Source organism: Tachypleus tridentatus, chromosome 7 (assembly GCF_004210375.1).
Source record: "Tachypleus tridentatus isolate NWPU-2018 chromosome 7, ASM421037v1, whole genome shotgun sequence".
Taxonomy (NCBI): domain Eukaryota; kingdom Metazoa; phylum Arthropoda; class Merostomata; order Xiphosura; family Limulidae; genus Tachypleus; species Tachypleus tridentatus.
In genome coordinates this window covers 68,552,771-68,571,787 of record NC_134831.1, presented here as the reverse complement: position 1 = coordinate 68,571,787, position 19,017 = coordinate 68,552,771, and the positions used below count along the sequence as shown (strand labels likewise).

Below are 19,017 nucleotides of genomic sequence, written 5' to 3'. Positions count from 1 at the left end.
GTAGTTTTTCACTAAACATAAATAATTCCTTCACGTTTTACAGTAACTTTATCCATCTGGGAATAGCGGTAAAATATGAGGTTTGATTCTCTGCGGTGGCCACAGCAAATAACCTAATGTGGTTTTAATATTAAAAATAACACGGAGGCAATAGTTTTAATCATCATTAAGACTACACATGCGAGTCTGTTGTGTTTTTCGCTTGAAGTGACATGAGTATGACCGTCATATTCTATATAAATATGTATAATTGTTGCTTAAGTGGATTTTCTCTAGTGAGAAATCGTGATATCTTCACGTTGTAATAATACACAAGAATATTACATATGCACGTACTGAAAATTAGTTGTTGATTGGTTATATAACATAACACATCAAAAACAAGGCTTGCAAATATGAAACACGTTTATTTCTTGATATATTATTTTATTTCAAGAGCAGAAAAAGAAACTAATAACACATGTATAATGAAACAAAATAATTTGTATTATTTGAATAACATGACTATCACACCTTAATTCTTAAACAATCTATTTTTGCAACAAGAATAGCACACATTAATTATTAAAATATTTATTAAATACTGATAATATAACATTCAAGCTTAGAAAACATGTCTGTTGAGATTTATCCCATTGTAGAAAATTCCATATCCTCCATATTCAACCAGGTCACCATTATATTTGGGAATTCAGCCATTATACCTGCTTTGAAAGCGAAGTGTAAGGCCATTATTACTAAATTCATTATGATGTTTCCAAATATCTTAGCAAATAGATGTGTGTTATTAAAAAAGTCCATTAAAAAGCTGTTGTCGGTAACATTGAATGTGATATTTTTTGGATGGTATAAATGAAAGTTTTTATCAAACATTAGCGGAACCCCTTTTTTGATTAAGATGTTTGAATGTATCAAAAGACTCGAGGCATTGACCTGAAACTCTGTCGTATCATTTTTAAAGATGCCATAAGGCTTTGGGTTGTAAAACAGTTTTATATCTGGGATGGTAAGGTTGAAATATACAACATCTGTACCATCTGTATAGTTGCAATACATCTCAGCATTCCCTATTCTACGTATTTGAGATAAGCCAACCATTTGGCCATTCATCAGGTGGAAAATGGGAAATTTTACGCTTTCCATGTAAAATGGATCAACCAAGAAAGAGTTTATTCTGGCTGTTTCCAAAATATTGTCGATGAATGTGTTTGGAGACATATTTCCTTCCAGACAGTTTCCGTCTGAATTGAAGGTTGCTAAGGCATCATTAACGACGCATGCAACAACTTCCAAAAGAGCGCCTTCAAATTTTTGTCCAATACTAGGAGAGAGAAAACCAAGCAAAGATAACTCAATCGTTGGTTGCACGGCTGACGAGAAAATAATGCTTGTTATTTCTCCGTTTGTTATGGTTGCAAGCAAAGACGTCGAGCTGGCGGTCAAAGTACTGGAGATATTGCTACACGATAATTCCACTTGCAACGAACTCGTACAAAGTGCTATTTTCACAAATGCATTGACAATAATGATTTCAGGTGCTACATTAAATCGATAGTTAAAAAATGAAAGTACACTACCGTTTACCTCGCCCGCAGATTTTACTACTAACTGTGGAATGTTCAAGATGATAACTGTTGACCCAGTCGAGCTATTATCGTAGCTGACGTTTACTAGATTCGCCGAGCTCAGACCTGACACGGTGATATTTTGCAGTTTAATGGTACTATTACCAACGGCAGTGCTCAGGTGGAAGACTTGTGGAACGATTGAAATGGGATCTAGTACAGTAGCACATGGGATGGAAGCTCCGGTTAAGAGGTCTGTGAAATTTGCAAGCTTCATGCGAATAACTTCTTCTGGGTCTTCGGCTGTTGAAGGCATAGCTGAAAAACATAATGATAAGGGATCTTAAATTTTAGAACAAAATCGAGAAGAGAAAATTGCTTAGCTTACAGATAAATGAGCCCTTTGCAATTTTCAATATATGATTAATTTGATATTTTTTATGGAATAGTGAGAGGAAAAAAAACTTTGCCCAAATACCGTAAATTGCAATGTTTAATATGATATTTTGTTCCATCGTATACTTCAAATATCTGAATTTGCTCCAAAACGCACAAACCTACCTGAGGGCTATCTCCGCCTGCCATTCCTAATTTTGCAGTTTAAGACTAAAGGGGAGATAGCTAGTCATCACCACCCATTGCCAACTCTTGGGCTACTCTTTTACCAACGAATAATGGGACTGACCGTAACATTGTAGCGCCAAACGGGTAAAAGGAGTGAGCATGATTGGTGTGACGGGGATTCGAACTCGCGACCCTCAGATTACGAGTCGAGCGCCCCTAACCACGTGGTCATGTCGGACCCATTCAAACGTTCTTGCTTGAGAACCTGTATGTTCAAAATCAGTTTAGAAATAATTCCTAATAGCAGCTCTCTTGCTAAGTACTTTTTGTAAAACTATGGTCAATATGATTGCCACCGATTACTATTAGTTAACCGTAATTTAATTATTGTATTTAAAAACATCATGTACGTATATATATATATATACACTGAGCTCTAGAACTTACTTGTCATTAACAGCAAGACGATACAACCATGGAACAGACGCTCCTGGGTTGAGCTTAGTTGAAAATATTTCATTTTCTGAAGTGATCGTATTAGAAACCTGAAAAATATATATATATTAATTACTATAATTAGTCTTAGCAGAGCACTTTTATTTTTTCATACATATTTTTCTCACTATATATTTAATGTACATTTTACGTATATATATATATTCATTTATATTCTGGTAGCGTTAGACATTTTTATTGTAACATAAAACAATACATATATTCGTATGTCTATAGCTGGAGGGATCTGGGAAGTTGTGGTTTCTAGTACACAGATTCTAACACTTTAATGAACTTGTAGCTTGCTTTTTTTATTTTTACATTTGAGGTTTTGATTATGTCTTGTAGACAGAGTATCCCTAGTGTATTTGGGCATTGTACCCGTAGACGTTTTCACTTTAAAATGATGTAATTTTACTTTGTTTTGTTACCACTTTTCTGGCATAATTGTGTATATGTTTCTACATAGGTTTGTAATAATAATAATATTGTATTCTCACACGGTTATCTCGTTAGGGCTCTGTCGAGCTAAACAGTCGTCTGTACGCTTTAGTTGTAGTACAGATAATTGTGCAATATATACATAAGAACATAAGCATATATGTGCTTGTGTGTTTACATAAAGTGAAATTCAATGTACTTAACACCTTTGGGTTTAAACTTGATTTGTTTTTTACATTTTTAATACTTTTTTTTACTTTTATCACCGATTGTTTGGCGCAGATAGCGCCAACAAATACCGAACAACCAACCAACACCTTTGGAATAAACTTATAGCACAATAAAGCTTTCGGACATCATAGTGTTATAGCGCTTATTAGTAAGTCGTTCCCCGCTGGGACAGCAGTAAGTCTCCGAAATTCACAACGCTAAAATCAGGAGTTTGATTATCCTTGGTGGACACAGCAGATAGCCGGCTTTGCTATAACAACACACACACACTATTAGTAATTCACATAAAAGATGGGAACTTTCCAGCTATGATTATCTCCTGTGAAAAACGAAGTTTAATCAGTAACCTACACAACTGGTCAGAATAAACGGAGCCCCTAACATCCTTTGAAAGATAACTTGTTAATACTTAACAAAAGAATATGAAGTAATAACGAAACCCAAACTTTGTCTCCCTTGTTAGGCTCATTACTATGACGACATATGTACAATTATGCGAAAGATTAGTTTGTTTGTTTACTTGGAAGTAAGCACAAAGCACTTATACGACCACTTTAGAACACTAGCAGTGTAAGTCCGCAAACATACCACTTTGCCACTGGGAGACTATCCAAAAAAATTATAATTACAAAAGATTGTTGCACTTTTACATTGTTATGAGCGTCTTATCAGTTACAATTCCACAATAGTAATGCAATGTTCATTGTGTTGTCTTTATTTTCATTGTTGTGTGTAGCTCCAGTTCTGTAACAACCCTACAGCAGTTACTTGTGTATCAGCCTATCGCACTTGTTGCAAAATGTATTTTTGATACCTGCATTGTTAGTTCTAGTCTAATTAAGAACTCGTGCAGAAGTTAAAATTTGACAGTTACCTACACATGTAAAAGACATTGTATGAAGTTTTACTGGGCGATGTACTAAAGGCCGTGTTTTGTTTCTCCGCTTCACCTACTATTCTAAATCCCTGTAGATCTACTACTATATTAACCGATGTACGTTATATACGAGGAATGGAAACACTACTGAAGAGATACATTTTTCTTAAAACTAGAAATTCTGTTTTTGATAACTTTCGTTTAGTGAATGATAGTTTTAGCCGTAAAAAGCTATTGACTTGAACATTTACCTTTAATTTTCTAGTTTATGTTATTTCGAATCTTATTTTGCATTTAAAACTTTCAACATAAATTACATCTGACAGGCTCTTCTCCTAACTCGATCTGAACCCAACATTCATTTATTCGTTTACCGTCTAGTGGTAAAGCGGTATATTTACTTTGGGCTAAATTTCAAGAAACAACAAGAAAAGTTGTCCTAACGAAGCGTAGTCTACTCTCTCTCCTATTCTCAAGTCCAGTCGCATGATGTTTTTTGCTACGAAAACCACTTAAGTTGTAACCTAATTCTCAATTATCAATTGTTATATCATGCCTGAGGACGTTGTCACCAGTCTTGTCTCAAGCTCTCCTGCCTACAATAATCTCCTCAAAGCTACTCTAGTATTACAACCCAATTCAGTTAACTTAATTTAACTTGTCCAGTTTATATATTCATATGCTCGTTTTACTTCTTCCTCTCCCAGCATCCCTCGGAAACTCATCTGTAAACATGAGAAATGCTAGAAATCGGGTTTCGATACACGTAGTGAGCTGAGATAAATGATGCCAGAAAAAGGGCATTGGTATTAAGAATTGCAGTGTCTTTTCGTCAGATATAAAATTGAGTATATATGTTATTATGTTCCCCGCTAATACAGCGGTAAGTCTATGGATTTACAACCCTATAATCATGGGTTCAATTTCTCTCGATGGAGGCCCGGCATGGCCAGGTGGTTAAGGCACTCGACTCGTAATCTGAGGGTCGTGAGCTCGAATCTCCATAACTCCAAACATGCTCGCCCTTTCAGCCGTGGTGCATTATAATGTGACTCTCAATCCCACTATTCGTTGGTAAAATAGTAGTCCAAGAGATGGTGGTGGGTGGTGATGACTAGCTGCCTTCCCTCTACTCTTACACTACAAAATTAGGAACGGGCAGCGCAGATAGCCCTCGTGTAGCTTTACATGAAATTCAAAACAAACCAAATAGCCCGATGTGGCTTTGCTATAAGAAAAACACACAAACACATATGTTCTGATTTCTTTAAATACATATATTATATAAACTTACGTCTTATTATAATTTTATTAGAAACACTACTATCTCCTTGATGGGTTTCTCGCCTCCGTTAGCTCAGCGGCAAGTTCGACGACGGCTTATAACGCTTTAAATTTGGTTTTAACAATCGCATATGGCAAAGCACATACAATTCATTGGGTGGGTTTATACTTAAAAGTAAACAACGTTTCCAATAAACGAAAATGCTATTAGCTGTGACAATTGTAACCTATTATTGTTATGGTCTAACAATTTTAGTTTTAACCAAGGGTTCGAAGAGTGGGGTTACTGGCTGTTTTAGAATTATTAGTAAGTATTTTAATATTTACTGCAGCGTGTAAATCATTACTGGCAACAATAATTTTATAATGTGTTTGATGTATTCGTCTTTATTATTGCTCGAAGTTCTAATTCTGTAATAATAAACTGAATGAAGAATAATAAATCTATAAAACTAAGTTATGCATAGCCAAGTGGTTAAGACGCTTAACCAAAAACAAAGAAATTGATTTATATAGAAAAAAACAACCATCTAAGTATAAAGTTAATTACGAAAATATTAGAAAAACAACCACTTACAGAAGATTTCGCCTAGTAGTTTGATATCTCAGTAGGATCCTTATCATTGAACGGAATGGGAATACTAACAGTAGTTAACGCCTCTCTCTATATATATATGTATACTTATAACAGTACGGATGTTAGTGTTTTTTGTGAAAAGGTTTTACATAAAACATGAAAAACGTCAAAGTGTTTGTTTGAAATAACAAAACACACACATATGCTATGAAATATAATGCTTTTTTACGATTAGCATAAGTTCTTCGGCAGTGTTAACTGAAATCTTCATTGTATACGTTTTCCTGACCAAAGAGGTGTGTCACATGCTATATTATCGCCAATCACAAGTGAGAATTTAACCTTACGAAAGGATTCAATATATTTTAATCATTTTTTGAATGACAATCCGGCCTTGGTTACAAAACGTTTTGCTATTCGAATATAGCAACACGTACCATACGCACGTTTCAATACGCGAAAAAGAACTTTTCTACCTAGAGATAAAATGGGTAACAAAGAGTGGCTGTTTACATCATATAAATTAACAAATAATTCCAATATACTAACATAGCTTACTTCCTCAGGAAATGAAAAGCATTTCCTTTAAACAACTGCAGTGAAAGAAACTGATGCAACACACGTCTGAATAGTCTATCGCTGTTAAGTTACAATTCCAAAAAAAGAACAACAAAAACATTGAAGGTTTATTTTCATGAACTATTTTATGTTTGTTTCAATTTATATGTATATTTTTCCTTCTGTTAAAAGTGTTTACAACAAATTAATCATTATAGAGTTCAATTGTTCTTTTGTCTCTTAAATTATTCAATCAATTATTTTATTTATTAACTTGGAAAAATTTATTAATTTTAAATTTCGATTTATCTTCCTTTATTTGTTTTCGACTACTAAAGTTGTACAGATCTCGTCGTCTTGTTACATTACCCTTTTGTTGTTGTTTGTTTTTTTTTTCTTTTTCTGTTTTTGATAAGGCTTATAATATCATTCGTATTTGCTTGTTTTATTTTAGGTTCACCATGGCGAGGTGGGTTAAGGCGTTCGACTCGTAATCTGAGGGTCGCACCAAACATGCTTGTCTTTTCAGCCATGGGGGCGTTATAATGTGACGATCACTCCCACTGTTCGTGGGTTAAAGAGTAGTCCAAGAGTTAGTGGTAATGACTAGTTGCCTTCTCTCTAGTCTTAGAAATGGCTAGCGCAGATAGCCCTAGTGTAGCTTTGCGCGAAATTCCAACAAACAAAAGCAATCGTTTTATTACAAAGCTGTCCAATTGTCCATTCGCACACTGTCTGTTGTAAGGAAGAAACCAAAAACTCTAACAATCTAATTTTAGATAAAAATAAGTATTCGAGACCCTAATAATAAATCGTATCAAAGTAACTTTACACGTGTATTCAATAAATGGCACATTTTTATAGCTTCATAATAAATTGCCAAAATAATGAGTATTATTCAGGAGAAACATGACTGAAAAACTTACGGACAATTCATTTATTAAAGTATTGTTATGTATACATATAGTTCTATTGTGGAATTGTTAAAGGAAAACCCATAGTGTTCTATTTTTCGTTCTTTTTTCAAGTTGACTTCAGTAAGTGTTTTATTATTATTTCATATTATGGCTTGCAATGAAGTGATAAACAATTGGTATCAAAAGGACATTCAGAGCTTCGTGATACATTACAGAGAGACAGAGAATTTGCCTTCAAAACAGAACAACTTTCCGTGAAGATTTGAGACATACAAATGAGTGTGGGTGTACGAACACAGTGTTGAGCACTATTATTATTTTTTTGGGGGGAGGGATTGAATTTCGCGTAAATCTACACGAGGGATATTTGCGCTAACCGCAAGACTAGAAGAAAGGCAGCTACTTATCACCTTCCACTGCCAACTCTTAGGCTACTCTTTTATTAATGAAGAGTGAGATTGACCGTCACATTATAACGCTCCCACGGCTAAAAGGGTGAGCATGTTTGATGTGACGGGAATTCGAATCCGCGACCCTCAGATTAAGAGTCGAGCGCCCTAATCACCTGGCCATGTCGTACTGTACTATTGTTTTTATACCATGAGAATCGCCCCCCGCTAGTACAGCGGTATGTCTCCGGATTTACAACGCTAAAATCAGGAGTTCGATTCCCTCGGTGGGCTCAGCAGATAGCCTGATGTGGCTTTGCTATAAGAAAAACACAAAAACACCCATGAGAATATCCATCTGGTAAATATCGTAGAACATTAACAACTTGTTCTTAAAGATTAAATTATGAAATATTATTATAAAATGTTTAAAATTAGAAGTAAGGAAACGTATCTTTACTTACGTGATGTTCCATCACGGTTGAACCTTATTTTCTATACGTTTTAGCCGTTGTAAGTAAAACAAATTAACCTATAGAATGAGTACCTATATTCAAATATATATATGTATATATCATACTTTGTATTGGGATTGACAAAATTTTATATTAAAAAGTGTTACATTAATATGTGATATTAAAAAGTAGGGTTATAATATGCTGATAGTTTTAATGCTATAAACATTATGACTATTATGTAAATAACGTGATATCAGAGAATTTCACAGAATAGGTAAAAGAGGGGGATAAATTTGATAAAATGACCAGGATTTGGTTTTTGTGGTTTATATGTTTCTCTCCTGATAAATGTGTTTTCTCTGCTCTTCTGAGCTGTTTTCTTATTTAGTTGAAGCTACCCCTTTAAAGGTAATGACTGTTTTGTTATTTAGTTGAAGCTACCCCTTTAAGGTAATGACTGTTTTGTTATTTAGTTGAAGCTACCACTTTAAGGTAATGACTGTTTTGCTCTTTAGTTAAAGCTACCCCTTTAAGGTAATGACTGTTTTGTTATTTAGTTGAAGCTACCCCTTTAAGGTAATGACTGTTTTGCTCTTTAGTTAAAGCTACCCCTTTAAGGTAATGACTGTTTTGTTATTTAGTTGAAGCTACCCCTTTAAGGTAATGACTGTTTTGCTATTTAGTTGAAGCTACCACTTTAAGGTAATGACTGTTTTGCTCTTTAGTTAAAGCTACCCCTTTAAGGTAATGACTGTTTTGTTATTTAGTTGAAGCTACCCCTTTAAGGTAATGACTGTTTTGTTATTTAGTTGAAGCAACCCCTTTAACGTAATTACTGTTTTGCTCTTTAGTTAAAGCTATCCCTTTAAGGTAATGACTGTTTTGCTCTTTAGTTAAAGCTATCCCTTTAAGGTAATGACTGTTTTGCTCTTTAGTTAAAGCTACCCCTTTAAGGTAATGACTGTTTTGCTCTTTAGTTAAAGCTACCCCTTTAAGGTAATGACTGTTTTGTTATTTAGTTGCAGCTACCCCTTTAAGGTAATGACTGTTTTGCTCTTTAGTTAAAGCTACCCCTTTAAGGTAATGACTGTTTTGTTATTTAGTTGAAGCTACCCCTTTAAGGTAATGACTGTTTTGTTATTTAGTTGAAGCTACCCCTTTAAGGTAATGACTGTTTTGTTATTTAGTTGAAGCTACCCCTTTAAGGTAATGACTGTTTTGTTATTTAGTTGAAGCTACCACTTTAAGGTAATGACATTTTCTACGTGCTGAAGGACTTATAATCAGAATAGTTGGATTTCAAGAGGTGATGTCTATAAGAAAGAGAGTTGTTAGAACTAGAAGAATTATTCTCCTAAACTTTTGGCCTTTGCCATCGCTGCAGAGTTTTACAGGCCACAAAAAGGCTTGAATTCATGTAGAGACAATAAAGAAATTATCTCCAGCAATTCTCCGTTCTGTAACCTCAGACAGAGATATGATACTTTGTACAAATTTCGGGATCTCTGTGAAATACCACCACTCTCCACCGTCGACATTCATTAAGTCTCTTTCTCTTGTGTTAACCCGAGCCCATCGGTGAGAACTACATGTCAAAATCACAATCAACTGCGAAATGTGTTAAATAAATCACGCCCTAATTTTTAAGGGTGTTGCAAAACAAGATCCGGATAAAATTTTCAGGCCAACCATCGCTTAGAATGGCTGAACAAAAAACTTATACATTTCAGCACTTAAGCAAGATACAATTATGGGACTAGAATGATGTTGTTGCAAAGTTGTACTATCATTTCAACCTGTTTAAGGCTCGAAAGAAGTGTTTTCAGAGAAGTTGGCTACTTACTTCAAGTATATACAATGTTTGCATACGAAAACATGCCCTGCAATAACTTTGATGGATTGTGAGGAAATCCTCTTTGACAAGTTTTATAGGTAATATCTAGTGAGATAGTGAGGTACCACTTAGGTGTGAGACGTATTATACCTTAATTAAGGTATTTTTGTAGTGATGGGTCTGTAAGAGGATAAAGTACAATTAGATTGGCTGTGCCTTAGAGAGACTGCCCTATGCTGAGCTCGAGATCTATCTGTACTGTAACACAACCAATGATTCCCAGTTATCCTATGGTGTTTATGCTACCACTAATTTCACTGATGTCTCCTTTAAGATGTCATTCCAAATAAGAGGACTAAAAATCTGCTTTTGTTTCTGCCAGCTATGTCACTTCAAAGCAAATAGCTCATACCTAACATTGCAGAAATATAGACATGACCACCAGTTGTAACTGACTATGCAGCATATACCAGAGGGTCGGCGGTGAACTGTACCTGTTGGTACTACCATTTAAAGAAACTAACAGAGTAACCGTTTGTATTTGTTTGACCACAGTCTTTAAAGAGTGCATCAGAGAGATTTTCCAGTTGTTACGTATAAATAAATACACAAGAATGAGATATAGAGTTCTTGGTTGTGTGTCAGGAAGTTATCGCTTTTGTCATTTAAAAATGACTTCATACAGTCTGTAACTTATCGAAAAGGCATGTCTCTGACTACACTTAGGTAAAGCTAGTCACAGAATGAATGTTGTCACCTCTCTCTGTCCTTGATATCTTACGGATGGGTATATTGGCCATATTCAATCAAATAATAGTGTATATAATAGGAACAGAGTTGTTACTCTGATATTTCTTAAGAACTATTTATATTATTGGATTATATATTATATTTGTTTCCTAATTTTAAGCTAATGGTTAAAAAATTGTGTAATTTTTAAAAATCGTATATTTCACCTGTAAATCTTAAGTGTCCTCTGGGGATATCTAATCAATATTAATTGGTCAGAGCTAAAATTAGTCCAGTAATAAGTGTGAATAATTGCCTTTACTATTCTTACTTATAATGATTACGATCCGTTGTTTTGTCACGTTGTTCTTCGAGGAACTTATATTTCTTGGCACCGCAGGGAATCGAACTCCAACATTCCAAGTCCGTAAACTTACGGTTATCCCACAGGAGGAACTTATACTTAAATGTTTTAGTAGTTAGAAGTTTAACACAGAAAGAAACATATACGTGTAGAATTTAGATATACACCCAGACGAAAATATGTCCTATTTTCAATGATTTGCTGATACCACAAGCAGCAAAATTATATATCCCCATGGTCCAAAATATCCTGAAGAGAAGTGTTTTGAGATTCAAACTTTATGAAAATACTACATTTTCAATTTCATACCTCATATATTTTTCCAGTCTTACAAGTATGGATTTTGACTCTCAATTATGCACTGGAAGGTACAGCTTATAAAGATAATATGTTTTTGCTTAATACGCATACAAATGTTACAACTCTGTAGTTGAAGGATACTTTCAGTTAGAAATCTAAATAAACAATGGAATTACTTTTATTGGTTTCTCGATTGGATTATATTACTTCTAGGTAATGCAACCACTTTTAGGTTATTAAAATATATTTCACAAAAACATACTTTCAGTCCTAATATGTACAGTGATATGTCTGCAGACTCACACCGCTAGAAACCGGGTTTCGATATCCATAGTCAGCAAAGCACAGATAATAAATTGTGTAGCTTTATGTTTACTTCTAAATAAACAAAGAAGCGGTGTTAATATAGATCTATTTAAGTAAGAAGATCATGGAAAACTTTTCCCGTTGTATTTTATACATCAGTGGGTTACAGACAACATTTTTAAAAAGTGGTTTGGTTTGAATTTTGGGCAAAGCTACATGAGGGCTATCTGCGATAGCAGTCCCTAATTTAGCAGTGAAGTACCAGAGAAAAGCAGCTATACCACACTTCTCACCTACATGTACAACTCTTGAGCTACTCTTTTACCAACGAATAGTGTACTTGACCAGACATTATAACGTTCCTGCGGCTGAAAGGGGAAAATGTTCTGTGTGACACAGATTCAAACACCAAATAGAATAACTAATAAATCAAGATCAGCTCAATGAGAGGTTGTTTTTTTTTACTCATTTAGTCTAAACTCACTCAGACTAAGTTCAGAAGCTTTCTTTTTTTGCAGATCAGCGGTGTACGTAACATGAGAGGTGACATCATGAATTTTATTTAGTATAAAACCTTACTCTGGTTGTTAACTTGTAACAAAATTTTGTGAAAATGAAAAATACCAGTGATCGAAATGTAAATTTTTACACTATTTTATACCATTTGTATGTTTGATTTTCATAGGTTATAAACACAAGAAAGGTCATTATAATGTACCACTTAAAGTTTCAATTTGAAATCTTTCCTACAGAAAAAGACCTCTTCTACCCCAACCCTAAACTTACACCCCTGTAAATATTTTTTGTCTTGTAATTTTTAAAATCGTATATTTCACCTGTAAATCTTAAGTGTCCTCTGGGGATATCTAATCAATATTAACTGGTCAGAGCTAAAATTAGTCCAGTAATAACTGTGAATAATTGCCTTTACTATTCTTACTTATAATGATTACGATCCGTTGTTTTGTCACGTTGTTCTTCGAGGAACTTATATTTCTTGGCACCGCAGGGAATCGAACTCTAACATTCCAAGTCCGTAAACTTACGGTCATCCCACAGGAGGAACTTATATTTAAATGTTTTAGTAGTTAGAAGTTTAACACAGAAATAAACATTTACGTGTAGAATTTAGATATACACCCAGACGAAAATATATCCTATTTGCAATGATTTGCTGATACCACAAGCAGCAAAATTATATATCCTCATGGTCCAAAATATCCTGAAGAGAAGTGTTTTGAGATTCAAACTTTACGAAAATACTACATTTTCAATTTCATACCTCATATATTTTTCCAGTCTTACAAGTATGGATTTTGACTCTCAATTATGCACTGGAAGGTACAGCTTAGAAAGATAATATGTTTTTGCTTAATACGCATACAAATGTTACAACTCTGTAGTTGAATGATACTTTCAGTTAGAAATCTAAATAAACAATGGAATTACTTTTATTGGTTTCTCGATTGGATTATATTACTTCTAGGTAATGCAACCACTTTTAGGTTATTAAAATATATTTCACAAAAACATACTTTCAGTCCTAATATGTACAGTGATATGTCTGCAGACTCACACCGCTAGAAACCGGGTTTCGATATCCATAGTCAGCAAAGCACAGATAATAAATTGTGTAGCTTTATGTTTACTTCTAAATAAACAAAGAAGCGGTGTTAATATAGATCTATTTAAGTAAGAAGATCATGGAAAACTTTTCCCGTTGTATTTTATACATCAGTGGGTTACAGACAACATTTTTAAAATGTGGTTTGGTTTGAATTTTGGGCAAAGCTACATGAGGGCTATCTGCGATAGCAGTCCCTAATTTAGCAGTGAAGTACCAGAGAAAAAGCAGCTATACCACACTTCTCACCTACATGTACAACTCTTGAGCTACTCTTTTACCAACGAATAGTGTACTTGACCAGACATTATAACGTTCCTGCGGCTGAAAGGGGAAAATGTTCTGTGTGACACAGATTCAAACACCAAATAGAATAACTAATAAATCAAGATCAGCTCAATGAGAGGTTGTTTTATTTTTTACTCATTTAGTCTAAACTCACTCAGACTAAGTTCAGAAGCTTTCTTTTTTTGCAGATCAGCGGTGTACGTAACATGAGAGGTGACATCATGAATTTTATTTAGTATAAAACCTTACTCTGGTTGTTAACTTGTAACAAAATTTTGTGAAAATGAAAAATACCAGTGATCGAAATGTAAATTTTTACACTATTTTATACCATTTGTATGTTTGATTTTCATAGGTTATAAACACAAGAAAGGTCATTATAATGTACCACTTAAAGTTTCAATTTGAAATCTTTCCTACAGAAAAAGACCTCTTCTACCCCAACCCTAAACTTACGCCCCTGTAAATATTTTTGTCTCGAACGTGTTTATTTCTTGTTTTTAAATATGTAATTTCGCGCAAAGCTACACGAGGGATATCTGCACTAGCCATCCCTAATTTAGCAGTGTAAGACTAGAGAGAAGGCAGCTAATCATCACCACCCACAGCTAACCCTTGGGCTGCTCTTTTATCAACAAATAGTGAGAATAACTGTCACATTATAACGCTCCCACGGCTGAAAGGGTGAGCATGTGTGGTGTGGCGGGGATTCAAACCCGCGACCCTCTGATTACGAGTCGAGCGCCTTAACTACTTGGCCATGCTGAGCCCTATTTTATGTAGAAAGGAATATGATATGCTGTGGTACGTAAGCACAATCCAACCACACATAATATCGTTTTATTTAGGCATGTTTTGCTCGAGAAGCAAATTTTTAACAATATACAGTGGGGTGTGCTAACATATATTACATATACAAAAAATTTCATGGTCTTTGAGCATGAAACATCACAAGTATTTTATGCAGGAAATGTAGTCAAATGTTATCATAATAACAGTTTTTGTTGTTTTTTTTGCTGATTTATTTATCTTCTTTTAAACGATAAAGAACGTGCTCAGATATTTAAAATTACTTTCACCGTGGTTGAACGGTAAATGAGGAACGTGCAATGTATCTTTAATTATTTTTTTTTTGTAAATGCAGTGTCATGAACTTGCATATGTAGTTATATTGTCATGAGTTTACTGTATAAACTGGGACATGTAACACCTTTTTGGTTTTACTATAAATGTCGGCCCCCAGTGGCACAGCGGCATGTCTCTGAACTAACACCGGTAGAAACCGATTGTCGAAACCCATGGTATCCTAGGTTAATCCTAGATGAAAGCATTTCATTTCCTATAGTGATCGTTTTAAATAGCTTACTGTGTAGGTTTGTACTTACTTCCAAATAAATGAACAAACCAATTTTTCGCATAATCGAAAACATACCGCTGTGTCACTGACCTAAAAATCCATTGATAAAATTTAAGTATGATTATGATACTTAAAATGGCATTTATCATTTTTTATTAACACAGCGGTATATTACCATGCTGACATGTAGAAACCGGGTTTCTATACCCGTCGTGGGCAAAGTACAAATAGCTCATTGTGTAGCTTCGTGCTTAACTTCAAACAAAACTATAAACGATACGACTGCACAACCATAATATAGATAAGTAGCAATCCTACTACATGTATATGACGGTAATACGTTTTAACGCGTTTGGGTTTACATTAGTAGAAAATATATACAAAAATACAGTTAAAACTATGGTCGGCTACGTAGGCTATCGAACACAGTATGCGTAACACTTATATAAAGAGGTGAGGAAAGTGACTGTTGCTGCGTTGTCAGTAAAGTGGTCAAGTGGTATACGCAAGGAAGTCGGTCGAACAATAGAAATACTTTCTATTACACACATAAAACCTAACAACTACAAATTTCAAACTTTATCGAGTTCATAACACTGACAGATAGTTGATAGAAATTTCTGTACAGTATTTTGTATGTTATGTTTTTATGCTAACACGTTTCTAGTTGTACTTTTCGCGAGTCAATAAAGAACACACTTCTTTATCATAAATTATTTTTCTAAGTTTTCTCTATTCGGCATCTTTTCTCCCCTTCCGCTTTCCTTTCTTATATGTGCCAGGTTCGAACCCTGTCCCCCTAAACATGCTCGCCCTCCCAGCCGTGGGGGCGTTATAATGTGACGGTCAATCTCACTATTCGTTGGTAAAAGTAGCCCAAGAATTGGCGGTGGGTGTTGATGACTAGCTGCCTTCCCTCTAGTCTTACACTGCTAAATTGGGGACGGCTAACGCAGATAACCCTCGAGTAGCTTAGCGCGAAATTTAAAAAAAAGAAAGAAACAAATAAACATTATGTGTGCTCTCCTTATTTCAGAAGCTCGTAGCGCCCTCTATCATTGATAACTGACTTACCAAATATTTTAACTATTAAGAGGAACCTACACGTCTTTAACAATTTTTAACATCACAGTCAAATTGGCTAGTCACATCTGGCCCCATAACCGATTTTATCTTATCCAATCTTGATGAATTAAATGTTGAAGCACAATTTTACCTATTACGTTTCTTTTTTTATTGGCCCGGCATGGCCACATTGATTAAGGCGCTCGACTTGTAATCTGAGGGTCACGGGTTCGAATCCCCGTTAGATAAGACATGCTCGCCCTTTTAGCCGTGGGGGCATTATAATGTGCGGTCAATCTAAATATTCGTTGGTAGAAGAGCAGCCCAAGAGTTGGCGGTGGGTGGTGATGACTAGCTGCCTTCACTCTAGTCTTACACAGCTAAATTATGGGCGGCTAACGTAGATAGCCCTTGAGTAGCTTTTCGCGAAATTCAAAACAAATAAATTATTTTTTATTTATTAATGTGTATGTTAATAGCAAAGTCCCATTTCACTAGATCATATAAGTAATAAGCTACTGCCTCCCAATGTTTTAACCTTCTACAGTCTAGTCATCCATAAGCAAAATGATGGACTACCCTAACTTAAAGTATAGTTCTACCTTTTACTCGCGACCGTTTCCCTGAAGAAGTAAGTACATAACTCATCACTTGTTTTTATAACGCACCAAGCTATTTTAAATTTTGCAATACGGAAGATATGTATGACCATTGCTTTTCTAATTTTAGGCTGGAGTGTTTGTTTTGTTTATACTTCTAATAAAGCAAACTGAGTTCGGCTAACATGATTTTCTCAATGGTTTTACACCAGTTAACAAGTGTGCATTTCACCAGGAAGTTTGTGTTAACAAAGAAGTATATACAATTTGTTAAATACATAATAAATCATATAGACAATATAGCAATAAAAACCTTACTACGGTACATATCCGACAACTTCAATTTTCATGCATTGTAAGCGGCACGACTTCACCAGCGTGTGTCCTTGATGCACTGATATTTGTCAGTGACGAAACACTTCCAGCTTCCCGATATATGATAACCAGAAAACTTTAATGGGTTATTGAGTACGTCCCAGAAGTCTTCTAAAATTTCGTATACCTGATATATTTTCTCAGTTTTACTAGTTTCACAGTCATTCCACTTTTTCTCTTGATATTTGTACTTTAGTATCGTTGAATGGCGTACATACAGTCATCCTGCCATCAACAAGAAACTAGCCACACCTGTCGCCTGACGGGTGCAACTATGCTGGTATATATATATATATATATATATGCCTAATTCACCAGATCTACAGGCTAAGTATTAGTCGTAATAAACATTGAGATTAATATTTATCAAAAAAAACTTTAACAAAAAGAGAAGTTATGTATCATGTTCATAAGTTACAATAACATTTACTAATTTGAAGGAAAACAATGCTGTATCTTACTTAACGAGCTAAGAACTTTATTCGCCAGTACATAAACAACTGGTAACCAAGCATCAGACTCTGGTATTTATGTCCACTGCATCCTGACTCCAACTACACGTTATAACACCTCCCAGTGGCTAAGTGGTAAGTCTGCAAGCTTAAAGCAATAAAAATCGGGTTTTGATCCCCGTGTGGGAAGAGCAAAGATAGCCCATCGTATGGTTTCGTACAAATCAAATGAGACATAATAAAAATTTGCAGTTCGAGGCCAGATGACGTATGGTTTGTGTTATTATTTCACAAAGGTTTTGTTCTGAAGCCATTTTATTGCTACATAAGGATAAGAACATACGTTTTTTAACCTGTAGGATTAATTTCATTGTGTTCTACACACAAACGACATTAGTGGTTCTTAAGACGCTTCATTGGTTGGATCATGACTTGTATCCAAAGTTGCTAATTGTGCACAGACATTAGGTCGATACTGATAGTTTTTGATATTGTTGCTCTTAACATAAAAAATACTTTACTTCGAGATTTATTCTTAACTCTTTTTTGAACTTATTTTTTTACATCTTTATTTCCCGTAGAAAATAATAACACTGTGGGTCGCGACCTGGAGTATTGTCATTTCGTTTATTTAATATCGTACATAAACACATGAATCTTTAACTGATTTACGTCTGGAAAGCAAAATCAGACATGGGTTAATTTATCAGTCGTAGTAGAGCAATTAGAACGCGATCGCATAGTAGGTAAAGCACCATACTTCTTGAAGGTGTTTAACAGCTCGTGAGTCATTTAGGAACTTCTTAAAGCACACCCACCGCTATTCATGTCGAGTCTGGAATAGATTAAATAGATGGCTTTTATTTTTTGCTCAAACTCTATACACATCATCCACCAAAGTCCGTGTCAAATGTGGAATGGATTAAATGGATGGTACTTATTTTTGAGTGGCCCGGCATGGCCAGGTGGGTTAAGGGATTCGACCCGTAACCTGAGAGTCGCGGGTTCTAACCCCGGTCGCACCAAACATGCTCGCCCTAATTATTTACGTCTTCTAAACGGCCAGGCATGACCCGGTAGTTAAGGCAATCGACTCGTAATCCGAGGGTTGCGGGTTCGAATACCCGTCAAACCAAAACATGCTCACTCTTTCAGCCATAGGAGCGTTATAATGTAACGGTAAATCCCACTATTCGTTGGTAAAAGAGTAGCCCAAGAGTTGGCGGTGGGTGGTGCTGACTAGCTGCCTTCCCTCTAGTCTTACAGTGCTAAATTAGGAACGGCTAGCACAGATAGTCCTTGAGTAGCTTTGTGCGAAATTCAAAAAGAAACACAAACTTATTTTTGACTCAAATAAAGTGTTGTGTT

The 19,017-nt window shown here is 35.1% G+C and overlaps 1 protein-coding gene across 1 annotated transcript; it reads right to left on the bottom strand.

Annotated features, from left to right (window-relative positions):
• Positions 1-387: 387 nt before the first annotated feature.
• LOC143255893 (uncharacterized) lies at positions 388-6,188 on the bottom strand. Its single transcript, XM_076512274.1, has 3 exons — positions 6,035-6,188; positions 2,577-2,674; positions 388-1,883 (listed from the first exon to the last, which is right to left on the bottom strand). Exons 1-3 carry the CDS (start codon positions 6,079-6,081, stop codon positions 628-630), a joined length of 1,401 nt encoding a protein of 466 aa, XP_076368389.1. The 5' UTR covers positions 6,082-6,188; the 3' UTR covers positions 388-627.
• Between the last annotated feature and the right edge of the window lie 12,829 nt (positions 6,189-19,017).

Excerpts from the sequence above, each read along its gene's own strand:
- LOC143255893 (XM_076512274.1), bottom strand. The coding sequence starts at position 6,081 with ATGATAAGGATCCTACTGAGATATCAAACTACTAGGCGAAATCTTCT. Across the intron at positions 2,675-6,034 it reads ACTACTAGGCGAAATCTTCT|GTTTCTAATACGATCACTTC; the intron begins GTAAGTGGTTGT and ends TATATTTTTCAG. Across the intron at positions 1,884-2,576 it reads CGTCTTGCTGTTAATGACAA|CTATGCCTTCAACAGCCGAA; the intron begins GTAAGTTCTAGA and ends TATGTTTTTCAG.